The following is a 27,218-nucleotide window of genomic DNA, read 5'->3' as shown; positions in this document are numbered from 1 at the left end:
ATAGGATGGGGATGGAATGGAAATAGGATGGGATAGGGATGGGATGGGATGGGAATAGGATGGGATAGGGATAGGATGGGATGGGTTGGGATGGATGGGATGGGATGGGATGGGAATAGGATGGGATAGGGATAGGATGGGATGGGATTGGGATGGGATGGGATGGGATGGGATGGGATGGGATGGGATGGGATGGGACGGGATGGATGGGATGGGATGGGATGGATGGGATGGGATGGGATGGATGGGATGGGACGGGATGGGATGGGATGCAGCAGCATGGGATGGATGTGATGGGGTGTGATGGGACAGGACCGTAGAGAGACGGACGGGGTGGGATGGCGGTACAGGCCACCGGGGGTGCCTGGGGACCCGCGGTGCCGCCACCCCGCGCCCTGCCCCGCACTGGGGGGCGAGGGGCAGGACCCCGCGTGCCGGGCGCGCGGCCCCTTTAAGAGCCCAGTTCCGCGCGCGACCGCTGGGTGGGGCGCGCTCCCCGCCCTGCGCCTCCCGCGCCGGGGGGGCGTGGCCGCGGGAGGGGGATGGGGGCGTGGCTCCGCGCCACGCCCGCCCCTTCCAATTCATCTTTCCGCGAGGCCCCGCCCACTCTCCCGCCTCCGCCCAATGGGCGCCGCGCTCGGCGTCGCCAGGGGCGCCGGGTTGCTAGGGGCGGGCGCTGATTGGCGGGCGGGCCCCGCCCCTCGCGGCTGAGCGGCGGCGGCGGCGGCGGCGGCGCCAGAGCGCGATCGTGGCGCGGCGGCGAGAGGAGCCGCGCGTGGCGCCGAGCTCGGGACTGCCCGGCGGGGCCGCCCGCACCGCCCCCCGCCATGGCCGCCGCCGCCGCCCGCCCGGGGGCCCCCCCGCCGCCGCCGCCGCTGCTCCCCCTCCTGCTGCTGCTCCTGCTGCTCCCCGGCGGCCGCCGCGCCCTCGAGGGTGAGTACCGGGACACCGCGCGCGGAACCCTCCGGGGCAACCCCCGGGCCCGCGGGGCGGCTCGTTTGGCTTCCCCGAGCCGCCGTCGGCCGCCGGGTCCCCGCCGGGAGCTCGCTGCCGCCGCCGCAGCCCCGCTCCCAGCCCCCCTCCCCCGCCTTCCCCGCCGCCCTCGGTAGGTTCCAGAGTGAACGCCCCGCGGAGCCCGGCCCGGGCGGCCGCTCGCTTCGCCTTCCGAGGCTCCTCGCCGCGAGCCGGAGGGCTGGGAGGTTCGTCCTTCTGACGGTGGAAAGCTCGCGGCGGGCCAAAAGCGCTGGGGCCGCCGGAGGAGTGGCCGTGCGCCGCCGTGTCCGGCTCCATCCCTTCCCCCGGCAGCCGGCTTAACCCCGCGGGCTCCGGCGTGGGGCTGCCGGGGGGGAGCGGCCACGCGTGTCGCATCCTTACCGGGGCCGTGGGGGGGGTGGGGGGGGCACGCAGGAGGAGGAGGAGGAACCGCTCCGCTCGGTTTCAAGACGGTTCCTTGGCCCCCACCCGGGGGCTGCGATCCCGGCCGGCCCCCGGGGCCCTGCGGCTGGCCCCGCTCCGGGGTCCCGGGGCGGAGGAAGGGGCCCGGGGGGGGGGGGGGTTGTCTGGGCACAAAGTCTGCGCGGTGTCCGGTAACCGAAGCCTCTCCCGGAGCTCCGGAGGTTGGGTGGGGGCTAAGGGAGGCCCCGGGCCGGGAAGGGAAAGGAGAGGGGGGGAAAAAAAAAAAAAAATAAAAATCCCCCGATAAGGAGAATTCCCCGGTTCGGCGGCGAGCCCCGGAGCTGCCCGGCCGGCCCGGCGGCGGGGGCCCCGCTTTTGTCTGCTCGGAGGCGGGTTGGGGCTGCGCCTTCCGCCGCTGCGATCCTTGGGCTGCGGCCCCGGGGGGCTCGGGGGGCTGCTGCGAGCGGGAGCCCTGCCCCGCTGCCATTTCGGGGGAGCGATCCCCCCAGGGCTGGGCTTCCTACAAAGTTTGGGGGTGGCTCCGACGGGTGTTGCTTTTCCTCCCCCCTCCCTCTCTACCCAGTGGATTTTATTTTTTTTTTTCTCTCTCTTTATTTTGGCAGAGGGGTGGGGAAAAAAAAAAAAAAGGAAAAAAAAAAAAACATCCTCCTTTGTACGCTGTAGGAAAACGAGCTGGGATTCGTGGCCTGCTCGGTCCGGGAGCGCAGGGGAGGGAGAAGCCAGCTTGGCACGGACGCTGCCAACGCCAGCCCGGGCACCGCCGTGCTGGGAGGCAGGAGGACAGGAGGATGGAGGTGTGGGCAAGGAGCACATCCTGGCGTACCCCCGGCCCGCAGGCAGCCCCTCGCCCACCCGCTTGCCGCCACCGCTTTGGGAACGGGGAAGGAAGCCGGCGGTGGCGGCGTGGCAGGGCACCGCGAGCATCGGCCAGGGCTGTCCCGCTGCTCCCTGGGGAGGCTGGGGCCCGGCCTCTCCCCCGCCGCCCGGGCGTGAACTGGCGCGAAGAGCCGGATGGAGAGAAAACAAACAGCTCGTGCCGAGGAGCCGCCGGGTTTTCTTGGCTTCCCGAGCGTGCGAAGGGGTCAGGGAACAAACGCGGTGCCTGAGGAGGTCGGGGCCCAGCGCCGTGCCAGCACGGGGGACCGCTTCAGGGCCTGGCTGGCACCGCACGGTGTTTTGGGGGCCGGCCCTGATTCCCATGGGACTTTTTTTTGTTTTCTTTTTTCCTTTTTTTTTTCCTCCTCTTTTCCCTTTGCACTCGTCCGAGCTGGAGGGAAAGTTGCTGAGGTTCCCGTCCCCGCCGCTTTTAGGAAGCCACTGTTGGCGTCGGGGTCAGCGAGCTCCCGCGCTTCTGCTGCGCTGGGCGTTCCTGCCCGCTCGCACCGCTGCTTCCCGACGGGCACCGGAGCGCTCGAGCAGTTGCTGTAAATCCAGCGTGCACGTTCGGCCGGGTATTTTAGTGCTGATCATAAATCTGGCGCGGCCATAAATCTGCGCTCACGTCCTCCAGGCAACGGCAGCCGGTGGCCCCCGGATCCAGCCGCTTCGCCGTCCCCTCCGAGGGGGTGACGGGCCGGGCGTGCGGCCGGTGCCCGGCTGGGAGGGCAGGGTCCTGGCGGCTCCGGGGCTGGATCGGCTCCCGTCCTCGGGGGCACGGCGCGGCGTTGGGTTTCTTTACAAGGCCCCACGGGGGTGGGGGGGAGCCGCGCTCGGCAGCGGCTCAGTGAGGGCTTTGTGCTGCCGAGGAGAAAATGGTTTCTCTCCAGATCCTGTAAGTGCGCTGGGTTTGTTTGAAGTCACAATGTGTTTTTCTTCTCCGGTTCAGCAGTCCCCGGGCCGGCTGCAGAAGGAATGCTCTGTCCGGGGGCAACAGCGGATCCTTTCTCCGGTGCGGGGACTGGAGCCGAGGAGCAGAGTTTGTCCTGGCGGGGCTGGGGGAGCCGAGGCCCCGTGGGGAGCCGCAGCGCGGGGCGAGTGCTGTGTTTGAGGCTCTTGCCATCCATCTGGCTTAAGACCTTGGGCCTTGAAAAGCCTTGGCAAGAGGGAGCTGGGCACCACCGGGTAGCTCTGCCTGTCCTCATGGGGGGTTTGGGTGGGCTGGGACCGGCACTCGGAGGAACAAACTCTGTGCCCCTCTGCTGCCTGAGCAGCCTCTCTGGGCACGGGGCTCCATTTAACTGGGGTTTGTCCACGCGCTTCTCCATCAGCCCCAGAGCAGAGGCAGCGTCTTGCTGCGTGCAGCCCTGATCTAACTCGGGCTTTAGCAAAATACCCGGACCAGGAGGATTTATAGAGGTTTTCCTCATCTGGCGCCGTCCCTTCCCTGCTCCCAGGCTCCCGCCAAGTGTTACGCAGGCGGACCACGCACCGGGTGCTGTGCTGCTCGCCGCACCGCAAACCCCGCTCAGCTGCCCCCCGTGCTGGAACCGCCAGGTATTTCCTTGGCGGGGAGATTCGCTTTTTGTTTAACTACTTTTCACTGAAACAGCTTGTTTCTCGGTGGGGTGATTCAGGGAAGCTAGCTAGCCCTGCTGTTTTATTGATGCTCAGGGTAGGGCTGCGAGGGAAAGCAGGTTGCGGGGCTCCGTTGCGCTCGCCGGATTCATTAAATCTCCCGTTCCTCGCAAAAAGCTCCGTCTGTGGGAGCCCGCCCCGGCCGTGCTCCAGGCGGGGAGGAGAAGGGCTTTCCTTTGTGTCACGCAGAGCATGTGGCCGGTCGGGGAGAGGGGGAACTTGCAGCCGGGGCTCTGCAGCCGTGCATTGTCCGTGCCTCTCCTCGGCACGCAGCTCTGCCGTGGGCTGGAGGCGGCGAGTGCCTGGCCACAGCTCCGGGGCCGCGTCTGCCTGGGCTCCGCGATTGGGAATAGCGGCCTCTGGTTTTTAAGGAATGAACCGAAACTCCCTGTTTTGTTGTGATGACTTACTGCAAGAGATATTCGGGGAAACCAGTTTGTTGCATTTTCTTTCCGTGAGCCGTTTGCTGCTGCTACTGGAGTAGGGGAGCTTGGCGTTTAATTAAAACAGCCAGAGCAATCTGAATCACAGACTTGCATGTTTTTAAAATTGTAGCTGTTCCTGTTGTGCTGAGTCAAACTGGTTTGTCGGGATCCAGCGTCTCCGCCTGGGAGCCGCACTGGGGGAAGGGTGCTGGGGCCGCCCCGGCCGGGGTCCCCCCTTTGCTGGCCGGGGGAAGCAGCGGGTTGGGTGCTGGTCCCCGTCCTTGTCCCCATGGGTCTTGGTAGAGCCGGTGGCTGCCATCACCTTGTGCTTCCCCAAGATCAAAGGCAAAAGGAGCTGGCATCGCTCGTGGAGCGGGCGCGTTCCCAAGCAGTGTTTTGGGGAGGAGGGAGCCGCCGTGCAGGGACCCCGCCGCAGCCACCAAACCCCATGCGGGAGCGGTCATGGCCCCTGGGGACAGGCTGCTATCTTGAAGGCCAGGAGACTTTCTGTAGTGACGTTCCCACCCTGGCGGGACAGCCTCATTTGGGTTTTGTTTTTTGTTGTTGTTGTTGTTTTATGTATATCATCGTCATTATTGTTGCTCAAAATCCAGTCCCGGGCTCGGGCTGGGCTTGCCCCGTGGCGGTGCCAGCCGAGGCCGTCGGGGCTGGTGGCAGGCGTGGACCATCCTCCCTCATGAGCAGAGCCCCACAGACCCCGCCAGCAGCCCCAGGGCAAGGCAGGAGCCATTTTGTAGGGCGGCTGGGCCTTCTCGAGGCCTCGTCCTGCCTCCCTTGGCTCCCAGCATTGCCCACCCTTGTTGAAGCCTTGTGGGGACACCAATGCGTTACAGGGCTGAGCTCGGGGGCTTCGTCCCCTTCCTATCCGCAGAGGTCCCAGCTTGAGGGGCCGCGGCCCACCCCCGGAGCCTGCTTTCCCCCTCAGCGAGGCAGGAGGGAGCGAGCCTGCCGCGGCTCCGCATGGCCGCCCCTCTGAGGAGGAAGGGGAGCCATCTTGGGAAGAGGCAGGAGCTCTGCAGCACGGCCGAGCGCCGGCCCCGCTCTCTGCACGCGTGCCAGCACGTGGCGGCCGGGGGGGTCCGGGGAGGGGGTTGCTGCGGGGACTTTTTTTTTTTTTTTTTTAATTTTATTTTTTGCGTGTTGCTAAGCTCCGGGCTGACGAGGCCTGGTGTTTCTCACGCATGTGGCGGGAGCTGTTGACAAACACCTGTTTCCCAGCCCCCTCCCCAGGAATGCCCTGGGCGCGGGGGCCCAGCAGGGGCTGCGATGCTGGGGGGGGAAAAAAGGGGGGCAGCAGGATCCCCCCCCCCCCTCAATCTCTGGTCCCTTGCCTGCCCCAGGGGAGCCATCCCCAAGGGCTTTCCTGCCTGGCAGCAGCTGCAAAACAATTTGGGCCTCCCGGTTCCTCTCTGAGGTGGGGCCATCACGCAGGCCCCTCTGCAGAGCTGCCGAAAACCCGTCCCGGGGAGGGGACACCGGCCGCCCCCGTGCCGGCCTGCTTGTCCCCGGGGTGCCTTGCAGCTTGCCCAGCGAGGGCTGGGGCGCAGGAGGGACCCCGCGGGCTGGGCGAGCGGGGAGGGGGCGCGCGGCATGCACGCACACACGGCGTGCGATCCAAGGCCTTTTTTATTAATGAGAAAAATGTGCAGGGCTTGAACGATCGCCAGGAACAGATTTATTCTAGTTCCCCAGAAATTAAACTGAAATGAAGGAGCGAGTCAGCCCGGCCCGGCACCCCCTCCTGACTCTGTGCTTGTTTTAACTCTGGAAGAATCTGACTTTGGGGGTGGGGGAGGCGGGGGGGAGGATATTTGGGTTTAAGCAGTTCCAGATGGGCTCTGTGCTCGAGGAAGCGAGCGGAGAGCAGCGTGGAGATTTGGGTAACTGCCCCAGGCAGGAGAGAGGAGGGAAATCTTGGCAGAAACCCCTGCTCCGCGCTGCCTGGATGGGATGCAGCTTGGCAGCCAAGCCGCCCCGTCTGTGGGGCGAACCTTTGTATGTGCAACGAGTAACCTTTTTTGGGGAGGGGGTGTTTTTTAAATATCATTACTCCTTCCCTGGCCTCCTTCCAAAAGTACAACCTGGAAAAAACAGAGCTGGGGGGAAAAAGAGAGGCGTTTCGGATCGCAGCCTGCTGCACGCGGTTGCCTCGTGGAGGCAGACCCACGTCAGGACTCGTGCCCGCCTTCCCCGGGGATTTTGGGGCTCTGCATCCGTCTGTACCGGCCCGGTGGCCCCGTGGGGGTGGACACCTGCCCTGTGAAGCCATGGCGACACTTCCCTCTCTTTGCATGGCCTGGAAACGCGGGTGGCTTTGTGGGCCGGTTTGCTGCCTACATCCTGGTTAATAGCATTCGCGGCTCGAACAGGTCTGGCGTCTCCGGATCCGATGAGTTATTTCTGTGGCAGTGGAGGGCGGCTGCATGGCTGCTCCTGCTGGGGACACCGACCTGTAAACCTCCCCTGCCTCCTGGCCCACACGGCTCCTGCTGACCTGGCACGGCTGATGCCGCACTGGTTGTCCCACGGGAGCTGGTGGCAGGGCACTGTGGAGGGCGTCCCTTCCCCGTGCCCATCCCGAGCGGGTGGCAGTCATCGCAAGGCTAGCAGGGTCTCTGGGGGCTTATCATTGGGGTCTGTTTTTCCCGTGGCTCAGCAGAGCGAATTCGGCTTTTCCTGAAGGAGAGGAAAAGCAGCGAGCGCTGGGGCACACGCACCACGTGGGCAGGGATGGCAGCTCGCCCCGGCGAAGCTGACCCCGGCACGGCGCACCGGGCTCTGACATCCGAAATCCCCGCGGTATTAATAGAACAGTAATTGCAGCGCAGGGCTGGACTCGGGCAGCTGGCTCGCGTCCTCTCCCGGCGTCAGCGCGGCCGTTCAGAGGGACTGGGGGCTGGCAGCAGGACCTGGCAGGGCTCGGGCTGCACGCGTCCAGGGCGCAGCTGAGTCCTCGGCATGCGGCTGCAGGGCAGGGACCCGCCGTCCTGCTGCAAAAAAAATCCCCGTGCTGCAGCCACCGTGATTTGTAGGGGGTGCGCGCTGCGTGCCAGCCGGTGTCGCAGCCCAGCTTGGCACGGCCATGCTCCTGCAGTGGCAGAAATCTGCCCTGCCCGGCTCGACCCGGTGCGTGGACGCCTGTCCCTCCCCGCGTCCCGGGCGCTGCCACTTGATCTGCTTTTCGCAGTTGCAGAGCTGGCACCTGTCCTCTCTCACATGCTTCAGTCTGTCTCACGGCCATCAGGAAACAGCTCCTGGCGAGGAGCACGCGGCCGGAAAACCCTCTTCAGCCAGTCAGCGGGTGGGTGACGGGGCAGGGCTGGATGGAGGCAGCGCTCCCGTCCCCCTCTGTCCCTTGTGCTCGCAGTCATCCTGGGGCTGGCTCTGCCCGTCCAGTAGGTGTGGGGCATCGGGGTCAGGGAACGAGGGGGAAACGAGGAAGAGGCAGCCGGGTGATGGCTCAGAGCCACGGGGCCATCTTCCCTGGTGAGGTTGTTACATCCCGGTGCAGGCTGCCCTCGCAGGTGCGGGGTTGGGAAATGGAGGGGGAGGACGCAGCCTCGGTGCATCCTTGGGCTCTGCAGGGAGCTCAGGACCCGGGACCAGCGGTGCTGCCCGTCCTCAGCCGGGCTCGGCTGGGGCAGGGGCTGCCTGCCCTTGTGCGTGTGTGTGTGGTGTGTACAAAGGGGCCTTAATCTCAGTTGGGGCCTCTGGGCCCTGCCATAATGCAGAAATAATGAGTCTATTATTAAGTGCCCACAGTACTTCTTCACTCCGGTGGCTCGCCTCCAGCAGCAGGCAGAACCTGCCCCGCTTGAAGTGGATGTGTCATCATTTGCCTCAGCAAATCCGATCCCCTTTGATGATGGGCCAAACGCCCTTGGCACGAAGGGCCACAGCTGTGATACAGGCCCCACTTTTTTTTTTTTTTTTTCCTCCTCTCTTCCCTTTGTTCCCAGCTCGTTGGCTCGCCCCGGACCTGGGGCGAGCGCGCGTTGGTGGGTGCGGGCAGCCGGAGCCCTGCGTCCCCCAGGAGAGGGGCTGGGGGGGACGTCCCCACAGCATCCCCACGTCCCCCTGCTCCAAGCAGCCTCAGCACCGGGGAGCAGGCGCCCTGCTCTGCGAGGATGGGTTCCCAGCGTGGGCGGCGATAGGGAGCGCTCCTGCCCTTCCCTTGGGCTGAGCCGCGCCACCCCAGCCCGAGAGCCGAGGGTGGGGACCCTGCGTGGCCCCCGGCCCCGCGCTGGACGCCGGGCTGTGCAGGGCGCCGGGAGCCTGGGGGTCCCCAGGGGAGCTGGGGTTTCCCTCGTGGGCTGTGCTGTGTGCCGGCGGTGCTGCAGAGGGAGCTGGCAGACAGCGTCTGCAGGCTTCTTCGCTGGGCTCCTCAAGCCTCTGCCCAAAGCTTCTGCTGTGGGTGTCCCCAGGGCTGTCCCCTGCCTGGGAGGAAGAGGAGGAAGGAGGGCTGCGGGGTCTGGCTGGGGCCAGGGAGAAGCCAGGACCCTCCTCAAGGAGGGGAGAGCAGCGCGCTCTGGGAAAGGTGTCGCGGGGTCTCCCCACGTGGGCTGACCCAACGCCCAGCGCTCTGTGTGGCTCCGCTTTTGTGTACGTGAAGCACTCGTCAGCGGGAAAAGTGCAACCTCAGGTTCTCTCCCACAGGCAGCTCTTTGTTCCCAGATAAAGGGCCCTGCACCAAAGGCCCTTTGTGCCGCTGCTTAGAACGGTGCCGGGATTAATTGTGCCGATAGGTGCTTGAATGGCGAGTGCGCAAGGCCGCCCGCTCCTGCCGTAATCATCTCAAAACTGAGGAGGAAATTAAAATGTACGGGAGATGCCCCTTTTGGTGGCTGCTTGACTAGCAGGCACCGAGCGAGGCTGCGAGCGGATCCTGCTGTCCCGAAGCAGCCACCTCTCCTCCCGGCGCGGCCAGAGGTGACGGCGAGGGAGAGGCAGGCGCTGCCCCAGCGCCCCGACGGAGCCGCCGTGGCGCTGGGTTATGGGACGGGACGGGACGGGATGGGATGGGACGGGATGGGACAGGACAGGGTGGCCCAGCCCGGCTGCCGGGGCTCGGCTCCCGCGGGCCGGGCGCGATGGTGCGCGTGGCTCCCAGGGAGCGCAGCGGCGTTGCAGAACAGGTTCCTCTGTTTGCAGCAGGGCCGCGTGGGCGTCTTTACTAACTTTCCTCCCTTGCCTTCTTTCAGGATGCTCGGGACTGCGCTGGCTGCCTTCTCCCCCCGTTGGGGCGAGGAGCTGGCGTCGTACCCTGCCAGCGCATCCTGATAAAGCCGGCAGTCCCCACGTTCAAAGGGAAGAGCGCTTAAATCGGAGCCGGTCGGTGGAGACGCTCGAGTCTTCCCCAGCGGCTTCATCTTGAAAGAATTTTCCCTCCTGGCTCAGCCAGCGCTGAGCGCAGACCCCGCCACGGCCGCCGCGCGCGTCTGCCGCCGAGCAGCGCGGGACGGGCTCCCTGGGCCTCTGCTTAGGGGGGGGAGCTGAAGCGTTTGGCTGGCCGCGGGGCGTGCACGCAGCATTCCTGGGCCCCTGCGTGGGAAGAGGTCCCGGTCTTCTCCAGATGGGCCCACGCCGGGGCTCTGAGCGCCCCGCGAGCTGCCGGGGACCCCGCAAAGGGGATGGCAGAGCAGGGGCTGGGACCCCTGCTCTTCGCAGCTCGAGGTGTGCGTAGGAGGAAGCTTTGCAGGGCAGGGAGGAGGCAGCCAGAGCCGTGCTCGTGGCCCCGTCTGAGAAGTGAGGCTCTTTGCCGGCTCCTGGATCCGTCCCTGCCATGGAAACCCTGCTTTTGTGTGGGGGCGGCTGCGGATTGCTGTGCTTGCCAAAACAGAGCAGGGCTCGTTCTCCATCCGAGCTCCCTTGCCTCGGCCTGGCTGGAGGTAAGGAGAGGACACCTTCCCAGCACTGCAGACAGGAGTGATAAAGCAGGCCTTAGGGTGACTTCCCAAAGCTGGTGAAATTGGGAGCCAATTTCCCGTTGACTAATGAAACCAGGCTCTCTCCTCGGTGTGCGGGATTTGGGAGGCTTTGACTCACAGCTCCGCTGGCCATGACGCTGTTCACGTCTCTCCAAAGCACCTGCAAACCGAGACTGAGCCGGGAACCACCTCCGATCCCACCTCTGGTGCTGAGCACGGGTGGGAGCGAGCCGCCAGCGCTCCCGAATTTACCCGTCAGCCCAGCCCTGGGTGCTGACGTGTGCCCTTTAGCAGGGTGCCAGCACACAGCACGGCCCGGTGCTTGCTGGAAAAAGGACAGGAGCCCCGTGCCGGTCTGTCGAGAAATCCTTGTGGCAGCTCCGAGGGCACCGCGCGGTCTCTGCAGCTCCGCTGCGGCCGGCTGGGCTCATCGGGTGGCCGCCGGCCCCGGGCAGTGCCGCAGCCCTCGGGGCCGTCCGTCTGCGACCTTCACGCACGGCAGGCTGCGAGGGGAGGCTGGGGACGACCGCTGACCCCGTCCGGCCCCGTGCGCTCCTGCAGCTGCAGGAAAGCCCCGCCGCCCTCCGCGTCGGGTCCCGTTTCCTTTCGCTGCGTTGCCCGGTGATTTTATTTTTATTATTTTCCCTCCCTGCTCTCTCTCTGTGTGGTTTACGCAGCTCTCGCGCCAGCGGGGCCGGCTCAGCTCTGTTGTTTTCTTTCCCCTCCTCGTTGGTCAGCGGGTAGAAGCTGCCAAATTAGGGTGCAGTGCATCCAAGCCCTGCATCTACCCCGGGCCGGTGCTCGCGGGGAAGGGCGCTGCCGGAGGGGACCGCCGGCCGGCGCGCCCTGTCCTTCGGTGCCGCGGGGCGCTGCCTTCGGCACGGAGGCTGCAGGGCACGCGGGGCTTTCCCACGCACCGGGGGGCAGATTTAAGGCCGCTGCTGCGGGACCAGGCTGCCCGCAGGACCCCCGCACCACCCCATCCTGGCAACCCCCCCGCAGGCGAGCTGCCCGTGGCCGGCCGTACCCCTCGCCCCGTTACAGCCCTGGGTCTCCGCTCCGGGACTTGGCAGCCCCGTGCTGTCAACGCCGAGCGCACGCTTGGCTCCGCTCCGCCGCCAGCGCTGCGTGCCTGGCCCCCGCGCAGCACCGCTGTGCCCTTATTAGGGCAGCTGGCGCGCGGGGCCGTGCCTCGGAGAGGTGCGGGTGGCCCCGCTCCGCAGCCCCCTCTCCCGTCCCCCGCGCAGGCTGCCCTCGCTAGGAGCCACCGTGGCCACCCCGGCACAGCACGGGGGCTCAGGGGAGCGTGGCAGCTTGCCCAGGTCTGCGTCTGCCGCAGTTCTCCCTGCTGGGGATGCTGCCCCCGTGATCCAGGCAAACGGCGGGGCGGAGAGCCCGTGACCCTGAGGGTCCTTGTTTATCCGTGCCGCGGTGGCACTCGTGTCCCCTGCCCCGCTGCTTCAGGGCTGCGTGCCAGCGCCGGCTCCTGGCGCGTCCGTGGGTGCCAGGCCAGGCGGTGCTGGCTGGTGTCCCCGGGGTGGGACTCGGAAGGAAGGTGTTTACCTCCAGCAGGGCTTCATCTGAAACCCTGTAATGTGCGAACGTTTCCTTCCTCCTCCACGCTTCCTCCTTGGCTGGGTCAGCCGGTGCTTTTCCTGAGGTGGAAGGAAAGAGGCTGAAATTGCCCCTTTGCTCCCGGGGCTGAGCCGCGGCGCCCGGGATGAGTGTGCCCGGCTGCCGGGAGCGAGCCGTGCTCGGGGAGCTGTGGCTCCGTGCCCTTCACCTCCGGGGCAGAAGGGGTGAGGGACGGACAGACGGACAGCCCTCAGGGTTAGGGTGCGAAGGGAGGGGAAAGGTTTTGGAGCTGGTCCTGCCAGGGACCCTCTGAGCACGCCGGCTCTGCAGGGGGCTGTTACCCACCTTGGGGCTTTGCCTGGTGTTTGCAGCTCCTTCACCCCAGGCTCCCCATGGGCAGGAGAGGACCAGGAGGACCCCAAGGGTGCCGAACAACCCACGGGGCTGTCCTGGACGTAGGGTAGCAGAGCCAGCGTCCCATGGCAGGGCAGGCCCCCATCCCGCCCCGGATGCAGCGGGGCGGTGAGCCGGGGAGGGAACCATCCGCAGCGGCCCCCGGCACGGTGTCGTTCCCTGTCACTGCGTTTTTTCTCCCGGTTTTTTGTGCCCGGTGCTCAGCTCGGAGCCGCGCGGCTCTGCCTGGGATTAGCGACAGCTGCCTGCAATTGCAGCTCTTCCCAGACAAGCGTCTCGCTCCCCCAAGGCTGGGGCTGGGGCTGTTTGGGGAATGCTGTCGGGGTGGTTTGTCTTGTAGTCTGCTCCAGGAATGTTGGCCAGACGGTCAAATTCTTCTCCCCTCTTGTAAAATGAGTGATGTGGGGCGTCTCTGGGAGAGCAGCCTGCCAGTCCCTCCTCCTCTGGATAAACCTGCCTGGCCCGCACCGCCCTGTCATGGGAACGGGCCCTTTCAACCCCAGCCACAGTAAATACGCGCCCTGCCAAAGCGCGGAGGGGGAGGGCGCGGACGGGGGGCCGGGGAGGTGGGGGGCTCGGCGGCCGCGGCGGGGCCGGGGATGGCAGCCTGTCCCCGTGCCACCTGGCCGCCCCTCGTCCTGCACCTCCGCGGGGACGCCTCGCTCTTCCTGTTCTCCTGACAGCAGAGCAGAAATCTGGAGTCTGTCTGTGCCGCTCCCCCTCCTCCCACCACGTCTCACCCCCCAAGTCGCTGTTTTCCGCAGAAATGTCAGCTCCTTTCTTCCCCCACTCCTCCTGTTTTTTTTTCCCCTCGAATCTTGGCCCTTCAGCTCCAATTACTTCTCTCCTTCCTCCCTCTCCCTCCAGAGACCCTGATGGACACGAAGTGGGTGACCTCGGAGTTGGCATGGACAACCCATCCGGAGACGGGGGTAAGTCTGGAGCCGGACCTGGTCCCCAGTGCCGAAGGGCACGGCCCTGGGGGGTCGGGGTCGCTCCCCCGTGCCTTCACCCTGCCCTCCTGCGCATCCTCTGCCTTGTGAGATTACACGCTCGTAGCCCCACGCTGACCCCGTGCCGGTGACGCACGGGTACGCCGTGGTCCCTCAGCACCCCGGTGGCCCCGGAGGGCTGGGACGGGCGGCGGTGCTGCCGCTGCCCCCCGTTAGCTGCTGCCCTGCCCCGTGCCGTTCGCCTGGTGTCCCCAGCTGGCGGTCTGACGCGCTGCCTCCCTCTTGCAGTGGGAAGAGGTCAGCGGCTACGACGAGGCCATGAACCCCATCCGCACGTACCAGGTGTGCAACGTGCGGGAGGCCAACCAGAACAACTGGCTGCGCACCAAGTTCATCCAGCGCCAGGACGTCCAGCGCGTCTACGTGGAGCTGAAATTCACCGTGCGGGACTGCAACAGCATCCCCAACATCCCCGGTTCCTGCAAAGAGACCTTCAACCTCTTCTATTACGAGTCGGATACGGATTCTGCCTCGGCGAGTAGCCCTTTCTGGATGGAGAACCCCTATATCAAAGTGGATACAATTGCCCCGGACGAGAGCTTCTCCAAGCTGGAGTCCGGCCGCGTGAACACCAAGGTGCGCAGCTTTGGGCCCCTCTCCAAGAACGGCTTTTACCTGGCCTTCCAGGACCTGGGGGCCTGCATGTCCCTCATCTCTGTCCGGGCTTTCTACAAGAAATGCTCCAACACCATCGCTGGCTTTGCTATCTTCCCGGAGACTTTAACGGGGGCTGAGCCCACGTCTCTGGTCATCGCTCCGGGCACCTGCATCCCCAACGCGGTGGAGGTGTCCGTCCCCCTCAAGCTCTACTGCAACGGCGACGGCGAGTGGATGGTGCCCGTGGGAGCCTGTACGTGTGCCGCCGGGTACGAGCCGACCATGAAGGACACCCAGTGCCAAGGTGAGTGCGTGGCGGGGGAATCGCTCTGCCTTGGCCCTTCCGTTGTGTTCGCGTGCGCACGCGCTGGTGGAGGAGGCAGATCTGCGTTGCGCGAGGTCTGGTTTTGGGGGCTCGGGAGCTCGGCTGGCTCGCTGAGCACGGAGCGAGGGTTACTGCAGCGATGGGGCGGCATCTCCGAGGGCTGCTCTGCACTTTGACTTGCTGCTGTCTGCCGTGCCACACCGGTCAGCACCCGCTAAGCTGCGGAGACCTGTGCGCGGCGGGACATGTCCGCTGGCGAGGGGCCGTGACTGAGGGGCACGGCTGTCAGCAGGGACCCGGCACGTCGAAGCCCCCACGCATCATTAACAGCCTCTTTCACCCCTGCTGTCGTGACCGGGGGCTCCGTTCCCTCCCTCCCTCCCGCGGCGCACCAAGGTGCTGATGGCCGGGCTGTTCCCGGCAGGCGTGATTTCACGCTGCCGGTGCGGAGGCATTCAGAAACCCCGGCGGCGAGCGGGGCCCCGCTGTGCGAGCTGCGGGAGAGGCGCGCGCCCTGCCAGCGCTGCAGGCTTCCAGCAGGCTGCGTAGGGAAACAGGCAGGGGAACGTGAGCTCCTGCAGCCCCTCGGAGGGAAGGGGAGAGCAGCCTGCCCGCGGAGGGGTGGCGCTGGAGGTTTGGGGGCTGGCGTTGCTGTTTCACCCCGCGTGGGGGATGTTGCTAAGGAAAAAATCCGCCTGGGTGGATGTTGGGCTCGCTCGGGGTGATTTTGCCCTCGGGAGCTGCCTGGAGCACGCGGGACGCTGCCCGAGGGTGGCTCGGGCAGCGGGAGGGATGCTCGCTGCTCCCCAAGGCTGGAGGCATTGCGCGGGGGAGCGCTGGGCCCCCGGGGCTGGATGCCTCGTGCTCGCCGATGACGGGATCCTTGGCGCCAGCCCTCTGCTCTTGGCAGGGGCGATGGGATCTGGGATGTATACATGACCGGAGCGGCTGGCCGTGCCGCTGCTGGAGACCAGAGCCTCCGTTGGTCCCGACGCAGCTCCTGCCCCGCCAGCTCCAGGCAGCCGTGGCTGGGCGAGAGCCCGCGCTTTGTGTGCGCTGGGGTCCCCGCTCCTGGGGAGCTGCTTTCCGTGTTGCTTGGGCTGGGAGATCTTGCAGACCAAGGGCTGATGGCTGTTTCCCTGCATCGAGAGGGGCTTGGGCTCGAGGTGACACCTTTTCATGCCGGCGTCTGTGGTTCCCTGCTTGGAGGATGCAGCAGAGGCTCCACAGGGGCAATACTCTAGCCCGGGCCATGCCTGCAACCACCGCACTCACCAGCGAGGCGTCCAGAAGAGCAGCTCGGGGCAGCAGCTTGGCTCCCATCCCAAGGCAGGGCCGGAGGGCTCCCCAGGTGACATTCAGGGCATCACTGCAGAGCCCGGGGCCGTGTCCCCTCCCTGCTCCCCCCAGGAGGAGCAGAGACCGGTGCAGCGCCTTTCCCAGCACCGCGAGCACGCCTCCTCCTTTCTCCATCCTCCAGCACACGGGCAGCACCTTTGTTTTCTCCCCCGAGCCTCAGCTTCTCTCCCCGCGTGGGGAAGGCGCGCTGAGCCGTACAGGCACGTCCCCATCCACCAGCCTGCCCTTCGCCGGGTAGAAGAAATGGTGTCTCCACGTTTCTCTGGGAAAGTCGCGCCGCGCTCGTACAATCAGATTTTCCGCCATATGATCGTGTGCTCTAAGTGGAAACAGCTGAGGAAGGGCTCGGAGAACCCAGCTCCATTTTCTGCTCTTTGTTGGCTGCCTCCTTGCCGCGTTTCTGCTCTTGCCCCCTCCCCACGCTTCTGCAGCTCGCCCTGCAGAAATGCCCCCGCCAGTGGCTGGTGCACGGGGGGGAGCGGGACGGAGCCCGACCCCGTAACCCCAGCAGGCAGGGGCCGTGTCACGGCACCGGGGGGGCCACGGTCCCCATCCTGCCCGGGGACACCGGGGCGCTGCCACCCGGCTTTGTGGAGCTCTCCCAGGCGTCCGGGTGAAGAGTGCCGCGAGGTGCCAGATGGCATTTTAATAAATAACAAATACTGCGTTACCGCTTAGATGGGATAAGCCCTGTTGTAAATCTCCCCCTTTCCCCAGACTTTTCCGTGGCCTTTGAAGATCTCCTCCTCCTCCTCCTCCTCCTATTTATCTCCATCCAGCGCCAGGATTAGACTTCGCATTCAGACCTGTTACAATGCAGCTTGTATCCCGGTCCCTCGGGAGCCGAGGGCTCATCCCGCCTGGCTGAAGGCAGTTTCTTTGGCATGCTTTGTAATGCGATATGCAAGGCTGGTATCTGGCGCTCCGCTCAGAAGTTGCCACAGCATTGATTTGGCATCTCATTCTCAGCCTCATTATCTTTATTTAATTAGCACACGGCCCTTCTGGGGGTTGTGCTGCTTCCCACACGCTCCCCGCCACGGAGATGCGCGGAGGCAGCGCTCGCGGCAGGGAGACGAGCTCCCGGCCAGGGGCTCGGTCCGTGACGACCCAAATCACGCCGGCTTTTTGCTGATGAGGAGCTCCCCGCCTCGCGCGGGCAGGCGTCGGGATTCCCCCGCGAGCGGCGAGCTCGGTGCCCGTCGTGGGAGCACGGAACAGGTCGGCCGCCGGCACCTCCCCGAAAACGCTGCCGGGCGCGCACGCCCCGCACCTCCTTCGGGAGCTGCGCCCCAAATCGGGGCCGTGCCGGGGTGCACGGCCGTGCAGCGCCGTCTTCACCCGGACACAGAAGGGTCTGGGAGCCGGCTGCTGCCTTCCCACCACGCTGTGCCAGCAGCGAGCCCCCTGCACGGCCACCCCGCAGGGCTCCTGGCACTGCCCGCTGCCTCGTGGCTGCTGAAAACCCAGACCGCGACTGCAAACCCAGTCCCACAGAGCTGGTGCGCGGCGCCGGGCTCCTCTCAGAGCCGTTCCCTTTGGGTTCCCCCCAGCGGAGGCGCTGGGGGCCGGCGCTGCGTGTTTGGGTGCCGTCAGCGGGCGATAGCAGGTCAGGCTGGGGCCAAAGCGTGGCTTTTGTAAAAATGCATTTTCCTTGCAATCAGTGACTAATGGAAACATCACCGTGAATTAAAAAAAAAAACGCCAAGCAAGCAGTCCCCTTGCCAACTGTTTGCAGCTTTGCATTGCAACACGGGGTTGCTGCATGAAAACCAGGAAGTGAAACTGCCTTCTATTAATTGTCCGGGATTACAGATCAAAGGCAGCTCGGCAGCGCGGAGCTGGCGCTTCAGAGCCAGGCAGCTCCACAATGGCTCGCTTGTAACACGGTCGAGGAAATCTGCCTCTGCCGTCCTGCGTGTTGACCCGCTGCGGCTCGAGGGGGCAGCGTCGCTTATTGGAATTTTTTTCCTTTTAAAAAAAAAAAATTTTTTTTTTTTTTTGGTTTCCTGCCTGTTACTCGGATGCCACTGTCCAAACCCCCAAGGGCTCTTCCCTTCCTCTCCCCTTCGACTTCGCTCCGTTCGCGTTTGGACTGCGCTCGTGTAAAATATTTCCACCCAAAGGGTGGTTTGAAAAAAAAATCAAGTGCCTTTTAAAAGAGGCTCGAAACGAGAGTTACCGCCTCGGCTGTAGCTGGGCTGCTGCTCGCATGGCTCTAATCCATCTGCAGCCACTTACGAAAGCGTGAAGGGAGTGAGCAGTGTAGGTTCATAAAGCACAGATCATCCCAGGCAAACCTGATTGCTGCCTTTAAAGAAATTACAGGGTTGCCGGACAAAGGGATGTGATCAGTTTAATTTATCTCGACTCGAGTGAGGCGTTCTGCCTCGGTCCTACGGGGAGAGAAACGGCCGGAAAGATGCTGCCCGGGCTGGAACAGCATCGCAGGGGTAGAAAAGCAGCCGAGTCCTCAAACGGGGTAACTCGGAGGAGTTTTCCCCCACTGCTGGGAGCTGCAGCGAAGCAGGGCTGGTGCCCCGCGTCCCGCCGGGGAGGGGGCCGCCACGTTTCGGGGGTGCTCGGCGTGCCGGGTTCGGTGCCGCTTGCCCACGTCCCGCGCCGTAATCGCCGGCTGCGCGCGGGGTGAGTCACGGCGCCCTGATGCTGCGCCGGTGGCTTGATTTCGGTGTTTTTCAGCTCCCTCCCTTGGGCTTCGTTCACAGGGGTGGGGACCGCGCCGGGGAGGCGTGGAAGGGTGCCCTCCCCTGCCCGACCGCCCCCTGCTGCAGCTCGGCACCAGCGGGGCAGGATCAGGCCCCAGGGGGTCGGAGGCTGCCGCACGCCCAGCGGCGCTGCCGGGAGAAGCAGCTTCCCCTTCTGTTTCCCCCCCGTGTCCCCCTAAATACCCGCTGCAGCCCTTCGTCCCCAGCCGTCACACCGCGCTGCGTCCCCCTCCCCGCAGCTCCTGGGCAGCGCGGGGCCCTCCGCCTCGGTTCCCTGACCTGTTGTCCTGCGCCTGTCAGCCCCTGTCATGTTCTCCCCGGAGGTGACCGCAGCCCGGAGCCGGGCGATGTGATCTGTGTGCAGAGGTTGGGGATTGTTATTTTATTTTTTATTTTTTTTTCAGCAGGAAAAGCGCTTATGCAGAGCTCGGGGAGGGGGAGAGGGGAGCCTGGCTGCCCGGCCGGGGCTGCGGTCGCGCTCCTGCTCTGGTGATGCCGGGTTCCCTCGGCGGCGTGCCGGCCGCGGCAGCGCTGGTTGTGCGGGCAGCTTCTTGCAGAGAAGAGATGACACAGCGGCTTATCCGCCGGGGACCTGGGATCAGCTTTCAGCTCGGTTACAGCCTTCAAACGTGGCTGAGAGCTGTCACGCTGCCACCGAGGTCTTTACGCTCTGATTTATTAAACGGAGCTGGATGCCGAAGCGCCGCGGCGCAGCTGGGCCTCGGTGCCTCTCCTGCTCTTCCTCGCCCTAAATCGGGCTCTGCCCCCTCCTTGGCCGGGGCGGCAGCGAGGGAGAAGTGCAGCCGCCTTCAGCTCTTGCTCCGTGTCGTCTCCGAGTTGCCCTGTGCTCCCACGGTGGCTTTTGGTCCCCACGCTTACCCGGGCGCAGGAGCCGTGAGGCTGCCCGGGGCGAGGGGAGGAGGAGGAGGAGGCAGAGAGGAAGGCGTCTGTGCTGGGAGGAAGCTCTGGGGTGGCTGCGTGTTGGGGTGGGGGGGGGGACAGGGGTGGGTTTGGGCTCGCCGGGGCAGCCCCTGCTCCGTCCTGAGGGCGCAGGAGGCAGAGCACGGCGGGGTGTCCTGGCGCCTCCCCAGGGCACCTCACCGTCCCCGTCTGAGGCACGGGCTTCTCGGCTTCACGCAAGCGCTGGTTGCTCCAGTTTCATCCCCCGCAACAAGCCTATTATTTCAGGGGGGGTTTGTCCCTGATGGATCTGGGCTCCTGTCCATAACCGAAGCATGTTTGGCAGCTCTCGGAGCCCAGAGTGTTCCTGTCCAAGAGGTTTCAGTCATCTCTCATTCCTCAGCAATCTGGTTCCTTATGTGTGAATCTGCATCCACCCAGTTTTAACTGCCTGGGACTGCGGCTGGGGTGGGTCTGTGCGTGCTGAGGCTGCTCCGGCACCTTTGGGCAGCTGCCCTCCGCGTCCCGGCGTGTCGGGATGGGGGGGACGCGAGCCCTGGCTCCTTTTCCATCGCTGGCAGACGGGCACCGCGGCGTTATCTGCGCGCTCAGGACGGGCTAAACTTTAATTCCCAAAGGCCGGGTGAGCTCAGGTCAGGGAGCTGCAGGAGCTGAGCCGTGCGGGCAGTCCCGGTTTCACCCAGCAGGAGCCCTCCTGGGGGCTCCAGCCCCTGTCCCCGCGGCGTCTGGCAGCAGGAGAGCGGGGCGAGCCCCGCACCGTGTGGGGCTGCCAGGAAACTTCCACGCGGGGTGTCGGGAGAGGCCTCGCAGTGAAGCAACTCCTCTTGTTTACGGCTGATGTCACCTGGCAGGCACGGGACAGGAGTTGCTGCTTTGGGGACAGGACTGCCAGGAGGGCTACGTGCCCCCGGTGCCGTGCCGGCCAAACGGGGGCGATGCCGGAGCAGAGCCGGTGCTGGTGGGGGTCTCGGTGCAGAGCAGCCCCCGTGGCTGGAGGCAGGCCCCGTGCTGGCCTGGTTTCAGGCCACATCGTTGCAGGGCTGCGATAAAACGAGGCGACGTGGAGGCGTGGGGCGGTTTCCCGACGCTGCTGGGCTCGGCTCGAGAGCCGTTAATCCCTTCACGTGCCCCTCGTTAGGGCCGAGTGGCCGTGGAGTGAGCGGGGGCCGGATCCGGGCTCCTGGCTCCTTTACGGGGCCGCTCGGAAGCGGGGGCAGGAGGCTGGCGGCGCCGGCCCGCAGGAATGCTGGCATCTGGCTCGGCACACGCCGCTGGAGCCGGCCTCGGGGCTGCCACCGCCGCGGGCCGAGAAGTGGCTGAAAAGTGGCCGAGGCAGCGGCTTGGGGTGGAAGGGCCGTGTTGGGGCTTGGGGGGGCTCCGGGGGGGGCTGCCCAGGCGGGGCTGAGTCCTTGTGTCCCCGGGAGAAGGAGCGAGTGTCCTGCTGCAGTGCTGGGCACGGCGTCAGTGCGTGGCAGGAGCCCCTCCTCGGGAAATGGGGAGAGGAAGCAAAATGGGGATGGACGCGTGTTCCTGCACGGGGCTGCCCTGATGGGCCGGGCCGGGCCCATTGCTGCTGCCTGGGTCTGCCGCAGGAGCAGCGCCCAGGAAAGCTGTGCCTGTGCCAGGGGGGGTCCCTGGGCACTGCTCGTGACCTGGGTGAGCTCGGCTGTGCTGGCACCAGATGGTATCAGCTCCCCATAGCAGCCCTGTTCATCCTGACGGGCTGGGACACAGCTCCCTGCCCTCCAGCTGGGCTCGGGACCTGCAGTGAGCTCGGAGAAGGGGCCTGCAGTGAGCCTGGGCTTGCCGAGATCACTGTGAGCCTGGGAAAGCATCCCCCGGACACGGTCCCTGTGCGAGGAGGGATGAGCAGGAGAGGCGTGCAGGAAGCGGCAGGATTTGCCTCCGGGTTGTAGCAGCATAGGAAAGGCTGGAAAGGCTCGTAGGTGGCCAGCGGTCCTCCTGCCACCGCCCAGAGATCACGCAGTGATGGAGGATCCTGCCCGGCCTCGGGGACAGCACTGGGTGCCCTTTATTAACGCAGCTTTGCTTTCCCTTCCTGCAGCCTGCGGCCCAGGAACCTTCAAGTCCAAGCAGGGCGAGGGGCCCTGCTCCCCCTGCCCTCCCAACAGCCGGACGACCTCGGGAGCGGCGACGGTCTGCACGTGTCGCAACGGCTTCTTCCGCGCCGACACGGACCCCGCAGACAGCGCCTGCACCAGTGAGTCCCGCCGGAGGGACGGGGGAGGCGAGCTGGGTGGGGGGTGGGGGGGGCACGTGGCAGCCGTCCCTGACCCCCCTCCGTGTGTCCCCCCCCGCCAGGCGTGCCGTCGGCTCCCCGCAGCGTCATCTCCAACGTGAACGAGACGTCACTGGTGCTGGAGTGGAGCGAGCCGCAGGACGCGGGCGGGCGGGACGACCTGCTCTACAACGTCATCTGCAAGAAGTGCAGCGTGGAGCGGCGCCTGTGCACGCGCTGCGACGACAACGTGGAGTTCGTGCCGCGCCAGCTGGGCCTCACCGAGCGGCGCATCTACATCAGCAACCTGATGGCCCACACCCAGTACACCTTCGAGGTCCAGGCGGTGAACGGCATCTCCAGCAAGAGCCCCTTCCCTCCCCACTTCGCCTCCGTCAACATCACCACCAACCAGGCAGGTCAGTGTCGCCGCCGGAGAGCAGGGGCTGGGCTCCCCGCCGCGCGGCGGAGCGGGGATTCCTTGCTGACGGCCTCGTGGGCTGCAGTCCTTCGTGCTGCCGTGCTACTGGCTCTCCATCCCTGCATCTAATCCCCTGGGTGAATTCTCCTCTCCGCCGGAACGTGTGTCCCTGGAGGGGATGAGATCAGAACGCGTGCAAGCGGGGAAGGGCAGGCTTGGCAGATGCTCCGGAGAGCTCTGGATCTCCTAGACCCACCCCAGAGATGTTGCGCCTGCTGCGAAGGGAGGAGGAAGGAAATGAGATTTCTCCCCTGTGGGCCTGGGAAGGCTCAGCACCAGCCCAAACCTTCGCAGGCAGCCGGCTGCTCTGCCATTCCTCCTTCCTCCCGCCCTGGCCCGGCTCCAGCGTGCTGGTAATCTCCAGCCGCCGCGCTCTGATCTGATTTCACGGGTCTCACCGGTGGGGTGGGGCGGGCAGCTCCTGGCAAGGGGAAGAGGGGAAGGAGCCCTGGTTTGGGCTGCCAGGGCCCTTCCCCGGACCAGTTTGCAGCGGGGCATGGGGTGAAGTGTCACCTCAGTGCAATTTCTGAGCGTCCCTCGGTCCCTTATCGCCTTGGCTGCAAGATGCTGAGACCACGTCTCCTTCCAGAGACGGTCCCGAAGCTTTTCTGTGCCTTTTGGCTGGGGTTATCAGAGCAGGACCCGAGCTGTTGAGGGATGGTGGAGGATGTAGCTGGGCGCAGGAGGGCTCACCAGAGCTGCAGAAATGCTGAGGGCAGACAGGGTGGGCCTGGGGAGAAGCAGGAGTGCTGGCTGCCCGTCCCGTGCAGGACCTCCGGAGACGAGCTGTGCACAGCCGTGCCTCCAGCCGGGCTGGCTGCAGCGCTGCCGAGCGGGTGCCGGTGCCGGCACAGCCTCATTTCTCTCTTCCTCTTTCCCAGCCCCATCTGCCGTGCCCACCATGCACCTGCACAGCAGCACGGGGAACAGCATGACGCTGTCGTGGACTCCCCCGGAGAGACCCAACGGCATCATTCTCGACTACGAGATCAAGTACTCCGAGAAGGTAAAGCAAAGCAGCCGCTCCCCCGCCCTGGCCCTTCTGGCTGGCCACCAGCCCCGCAGCGAAGGGGGTCCCTGCAGAGTGTCTGGGGAAGGGGAGCAGCAACGGGGGGACCACAACACAGCAGTGACACCCCCGTGTCTCCCCTGCAGCAAGGCCAGAGCGATGGCATTGCCAACACCGTCACCAGCCAGAAGAACTCGGTGCGGCTGGACGGGCTGAAGGCCAACGCTCGGTACATGGTGCAGGTGCGGGCACGCACGGTGGCTGGGTACGGCCGCTACAGCCTCCCCACGGAGTTCCAGACAACTGCAGAGGACGGTAGGTACCAGGACAGGGCTGCCTCCGTCCCCCAGTTCCCCAAACATGCTCCCCCCCCAAAGCCTGACTTTGATTTCTGCCTCTCCCTCCACCAGGCTCCACCGGGAAGACTTTCCAGGAGCTGCCTCTGATTGTGGGCTCGGCCACTGCGGGGCTGCTCTTCGTCATCGTTGTGGTCGTCATCGCTATCGTCTGCTTCAGGTACTGCCTTCGCAGGGAGCAGGGCTGCAGAGCCGGGTTTGGGGGTTGCTTACGCCCGCAGGCAGAGCTCCAGCAGCTCCAGTCTGAGAGCGAAGGGCTGGACCTGCTGCACGTGGGTCCCGCAGGAGGACCGTGTGTCTCTGCTTCCCAGCACCAGCCCTGGGCTCTGCCCGGGCTCCTGCCGTCCTCTCTCAGCACAGCTGGGCTCTCTTCTCCCACTGCACCTCAGGCAGAGATCGCTCTGCTCGCAGGCTGCTGGAGGGGAAGCTCTCTGGCTTAGGTTGTCTGTGCTGGGATTTGGAAGCTGGCAGCACATGTCTTTGCCCCATCAGGAAAGGGATGGTTACTGAACACCTCCTCTCGTCTCCTTTGGGCAGGAAGCAGCGCAACAGCACAGATCCCGAGTACACGGAGAAGCTGCAGCAGTACGGTGAGTGGGAGCCCAGCACGTGGGCTCCGCCTGCCCTCTCCCAAGTCCTGTGCCGTGCCAGGCTGGCGTGGCATGTCACCCGGGTTGTGTCCCTCCCTGTGACGAGCCCTCTGTCCTTGCAGTCACCCCGGGGATGAAGGTCTACATTGACCCCTTCACTTACGAGGATCCCAACGAAGCTGTCCGGGAATTTGCCAAAGAGATCGACATCTCCTGCGTCAAAATCGAGGAGGTCATCGGAGCAGGCAAGTCCCGGGGCTGGCCACAGCGGCTGCTGAGACCACCGCCTCTCCCCCAGCCGCCCGGCTCACCCTGCTGCCCCCTTGTCCCCTTCCCCACCCGCAGGGGAGTTCGGCGAGGTGTGCCGCGGGCGCCTGAAGCTGCCCGGCCGCCGCGAGATCTTCGTGGCCATCAAGACGCTGAAGGTGGGCTACACGGAGCGGCAGCGGCGGGACTTCCTCAGCGAGGCCAGCATCATGGGCCAGTTCGACCACCCCAACATCATCCACCTGGAGGGTGTGGTGACCAAGAGCCGCCCCGTCATGATCATCACCGAGTTCATGGAGAACTGCGCGCTCGACTCCTTCCTCCGGGTGAGCATCCCCTCCTGCCCTGGGCTGGGGGCTGCCAGCTCCGAGCTCCCCTTCTCCATCCCTCTGCGTTGTCGTGCTGACATCCCCGGGGTTACTTAACCTGTGCATCGTGGGGTGGGGGAAGATGGATGGCCCTAGGCAGGAGGTGGTAGCGTACGGGGATCCATCCCCAGTCCATCTGGGGTGTTGAAAACCCCTCTGATCTCTCCCCTGGCAGCTGAACGATGGGCAGTTCACGGTCATCCAGCTGGTGGGGATGCTGCGAGGCATCGCTGCTGGCATGAAGTACCTCTCGGAGATGAACTACGTGCACCGGGACCTGGCTGCCCGCAACATCCTGGTCAACAGCAACTTGGTCTGCAAAGTGTCCGACTTCGGGCTCTCCCGCTTCCTGGAGGATGACCCGGCCGACCCCACCTACACCAGCTCCCTGGTACGGGATGCTCGTGGGAGACCCGCAGAGCTGGGGGTGTGGGGACGGACCAGGTGCGTGCTAACTAATAGCGTTGTCTGCCCGTGCAGGGGGGCAAGATCCCGATCAGATGGACGGCTCCTGAGGCCATCGCCTACCGCAAATTCACGTCGGCCAGCGACGTGTGGAGCTACGGCATCGTCATGTGGGAAGTGATGTCCTACGGGGAGCGACCCTACTGGGACATGTCCAACCAGGACGTAAGTGCCCACCGGAGAGCGCGGAGCTGCGGGTCACTGGCAGGGACCTGGGGGGCTCACAGCCTGCCTCCGTGCACGTCTCCCCTCAGGTGATCAACGCGGTGGAGCAGGATTACCGCCTGCCTCCCCCCATGGACTGCCCCACGGCGCTGCACCAGCTGATGCTGGACTGCTGGGTGCGGGACCGCAACCTGCGGCCCAAGTTTGCACAGATCGTCAACACGCTGGACAAGCTGATCCGCAACGCTGCCAGCCTGAAGGTCATCGCCAGCGTCCAGTCTGGGTCAGTGGGGTCCCAGATCCCGGGGAACACAGGTGTCTGGGACTGGAGACGTGGGAGGGCAGGGATGAGAAACATCCCTGCTTCCAGGTACAACTCCGCATCCCTCTTCTCCCTGTAACCTGTGGCTCTCTTGCCCTGCAGCGTCTCCCAGCCGCTCCTGGACCGCACTGTGCCGGATTACACCACCTTCACCACCGTGGGAGACTGGCTGGACGCCATCAAAATGGGACGGTACAAGGAGAACTTCGTCAATGCCGGCTTTGCCTCCTTCGACCTGGTGGCACAGATGACCGCGGAGTAAGTAACTGCTCGTGGGGCTGGGTGGTCCCTCGCCTCTCCGGCAGCCAGCTGCCTGAGCATGCAGAGGGCAGATTTGTCAGGGGGGGGTTAAGGTCTGGGAGTCAGCATCCAGACCTGCCAGGTCACTAAATCTTCACCTTCTCTTTGCAGAGACCTGCTGAGGATAGGGGTGACGCTAGCAGGGCACCAGAAGAAGATCCTGAGCAGCATTCAGGACATGAGGCTGCAGATGAACCAGACGCTCCCGGTTCAGGTTTGACCGCAGGGGACTCTGCATTGGAACGGACCGAGGGAACCTGCCAACCAGGTTCAGTTTGCGGTGCAGCCCGGCTTCCCGTTTCCCCCTTCCCGCGGCGCTCCTCTGCCTCGGACGCTCGCCTGGGACAGGCCGGGCCGGGCCGCCCTTCCCCGGATCAGAGGTACTCGTGCCGAGAGGGAGCCCGGCTTTTCGTCCCGTGTCCTGGAGCGGCGAGGCAGCGACGCAGTCTTCATATTGAAGATGGATTATGGGACGGAGATGGCACATCCCGCTTCCCGCCCTGTCTCGGTGCTCATCGGTTTGAAGAGTTGTTCTGCTTCTTGGATTTCTTTTCACCCTGTTTTCCCCGCCCCGAGTCCTCACTTTCCCCCCGTCCCCGAGGCCACAGACTGTTGACCCGTCCGCTGAGTCCGTCAGACACGTCCGAAGCCTTCCCTGACCCCGGTCCCCGCATGGAGGCAGCCGGGGGAGGCCGAGCCCCCACGGGGGCTGCCCACGGCATGGAGACGACGCCAGGGACGGGGCTGCCCGGCCCCAGACAATCACTTCTCTCCTCCCCCCTCGCGGCCCCTCCGCACGAGGGTCTGCACTGGAACGTGTCCGAAGGGAAGGCTTCACTCCCTTTCTTCTTGGCTTTGCACGCCAGAACCCAAACCCCGTGAGATTTTACTATGCAGGGAGTTAGGCAAAAAAAAAAAAAAAAAATAGAGAGATATATTAAAAAAAAAAAAAAAGAGGGAGCAGAAAGGGGAGGGAGGGGGACCAGGTGCCCAGCTCCGCATCTCTTACCCTCTTGGTTCTCGTGGCCGGCTCTGGACTGCAGAGTGAGGCCGTCAGCACGTTTGCACAGGGACCCTCGGCCCCCGGCCCCACGGCAGCCGCGCTCCCGCGAGAGGGGGACGGGGAGCGGGGCCGGGGCCGGGGGGCTGCGCCGCGCGGAGGCCTGGCCTCCCCCAGCCTCCTGTTTTATGCAGAAGGAGCGGGTGCCGCCGGCGCGGCCGCCCCGCTCCTGACACACGCTGTGATTGCTGCCAAAAGACTCACTCACCTTCCTCTGACTCTTCACTGCAGCCCGGTTCCTCCAAGCTGAGGGAGAGACTCCCAGCGTGCATGAGTGTGCGTGAGTGTGTGCGTGCGTGCGTGTGTGCTGGCCGGCAGGACTGTGTGAGGCAATGGGCAGAATAAAGGCAATAAGAATTTTAA

At 65.3% G+C, this 27,218-nt stretch overlaps 1 protein-coding gene across 2 annotated transcripts; it reads left to right on the top strand.

Annotated features, from left to right (window-relative positions):
* The first annotated feature begins 739 nt into the window (after positions 1 to 739).
* Positions 740 to 27,218, top strand: EPHB3 (EPH receptor B3). Of its 2 annotated transcripts, none has more exons than XM_083848387.1 (16): positions 740 to 933; positions 13,160 to 13,224; positions 13,534 to 14,206; positions 21,299 to 21,454; positions 21,556 to 21,891; positions 22,835 to 22,959; positions 23,109 to 23,277; positions 23,373 to 23,478; positions 23,856 to 23,908; positions 24,031 to 24,153; positions 24,254 to 24,501; positions 24,719 to 24,934; positions 25,024 to 25,173; positions 25,263 to 25,456; positions 25,598 to 25,753; positions 25,907 to 27,218. In XM_083848387.1, exons 1-16 carry the CDS (start codon positions 828 to 830, stop codon positions 26,013 to 26,015), a joined length of 2,985 nt encoding a protein of 994 aa, XP_083704513.1. In that variant the 5' UTR covers positions 740 to 827; the 3' UTR covers positions 26,016 to 27,218. The 2 variants fall into 2 exon arrangements, with proteins under 2 accessions (XP_083704513.1, XP_083704512.1); XM_083848386.1 differs by having other exon boundaries at positions 23,811 to 23,908.

The sequence above is a fragment of the Anser anser genome, assembly GCF_964211835.1.
Source record: "Anser anser genome assembly, chromosome: 9".
Lineage (NCBI taxonomy): Eukaryota > Metazoa > Chordata > Aves > Anseriformes > Anatidae > Anser > Anser anser.
Note: the sequence above shows the minus strand (reverse complement) of the source record. Positions and strands in the feature narration are given on the sequence as shown.

Excerpts from the sequence above, each read along its gene's own strand:
- EPHB3 (XM_083848386.1), top strand. The coding sequence starts at position 828 with ATGGCCGCCGCCGCCGCCCGCCCGGGGGCCCCCCCGCCGCCGCCGCCG. Across the intron at positions 25,174-25,262 it reads GGGACATGTCCAACCAGGAC|GTGATCAACGCGGTGGAGCA; the intron begins GTAAGTGCCCAC and ends GTCTCCCCTCAG. Across the intron at positions 25,457-25,597 it reads ATCGCCAGCGTCCAGTCTGG|CGTCTCCCAGCCGCTCCTGG; the intron begins GTCAGTGGGGTC and ends CTTGCCCTGCAG.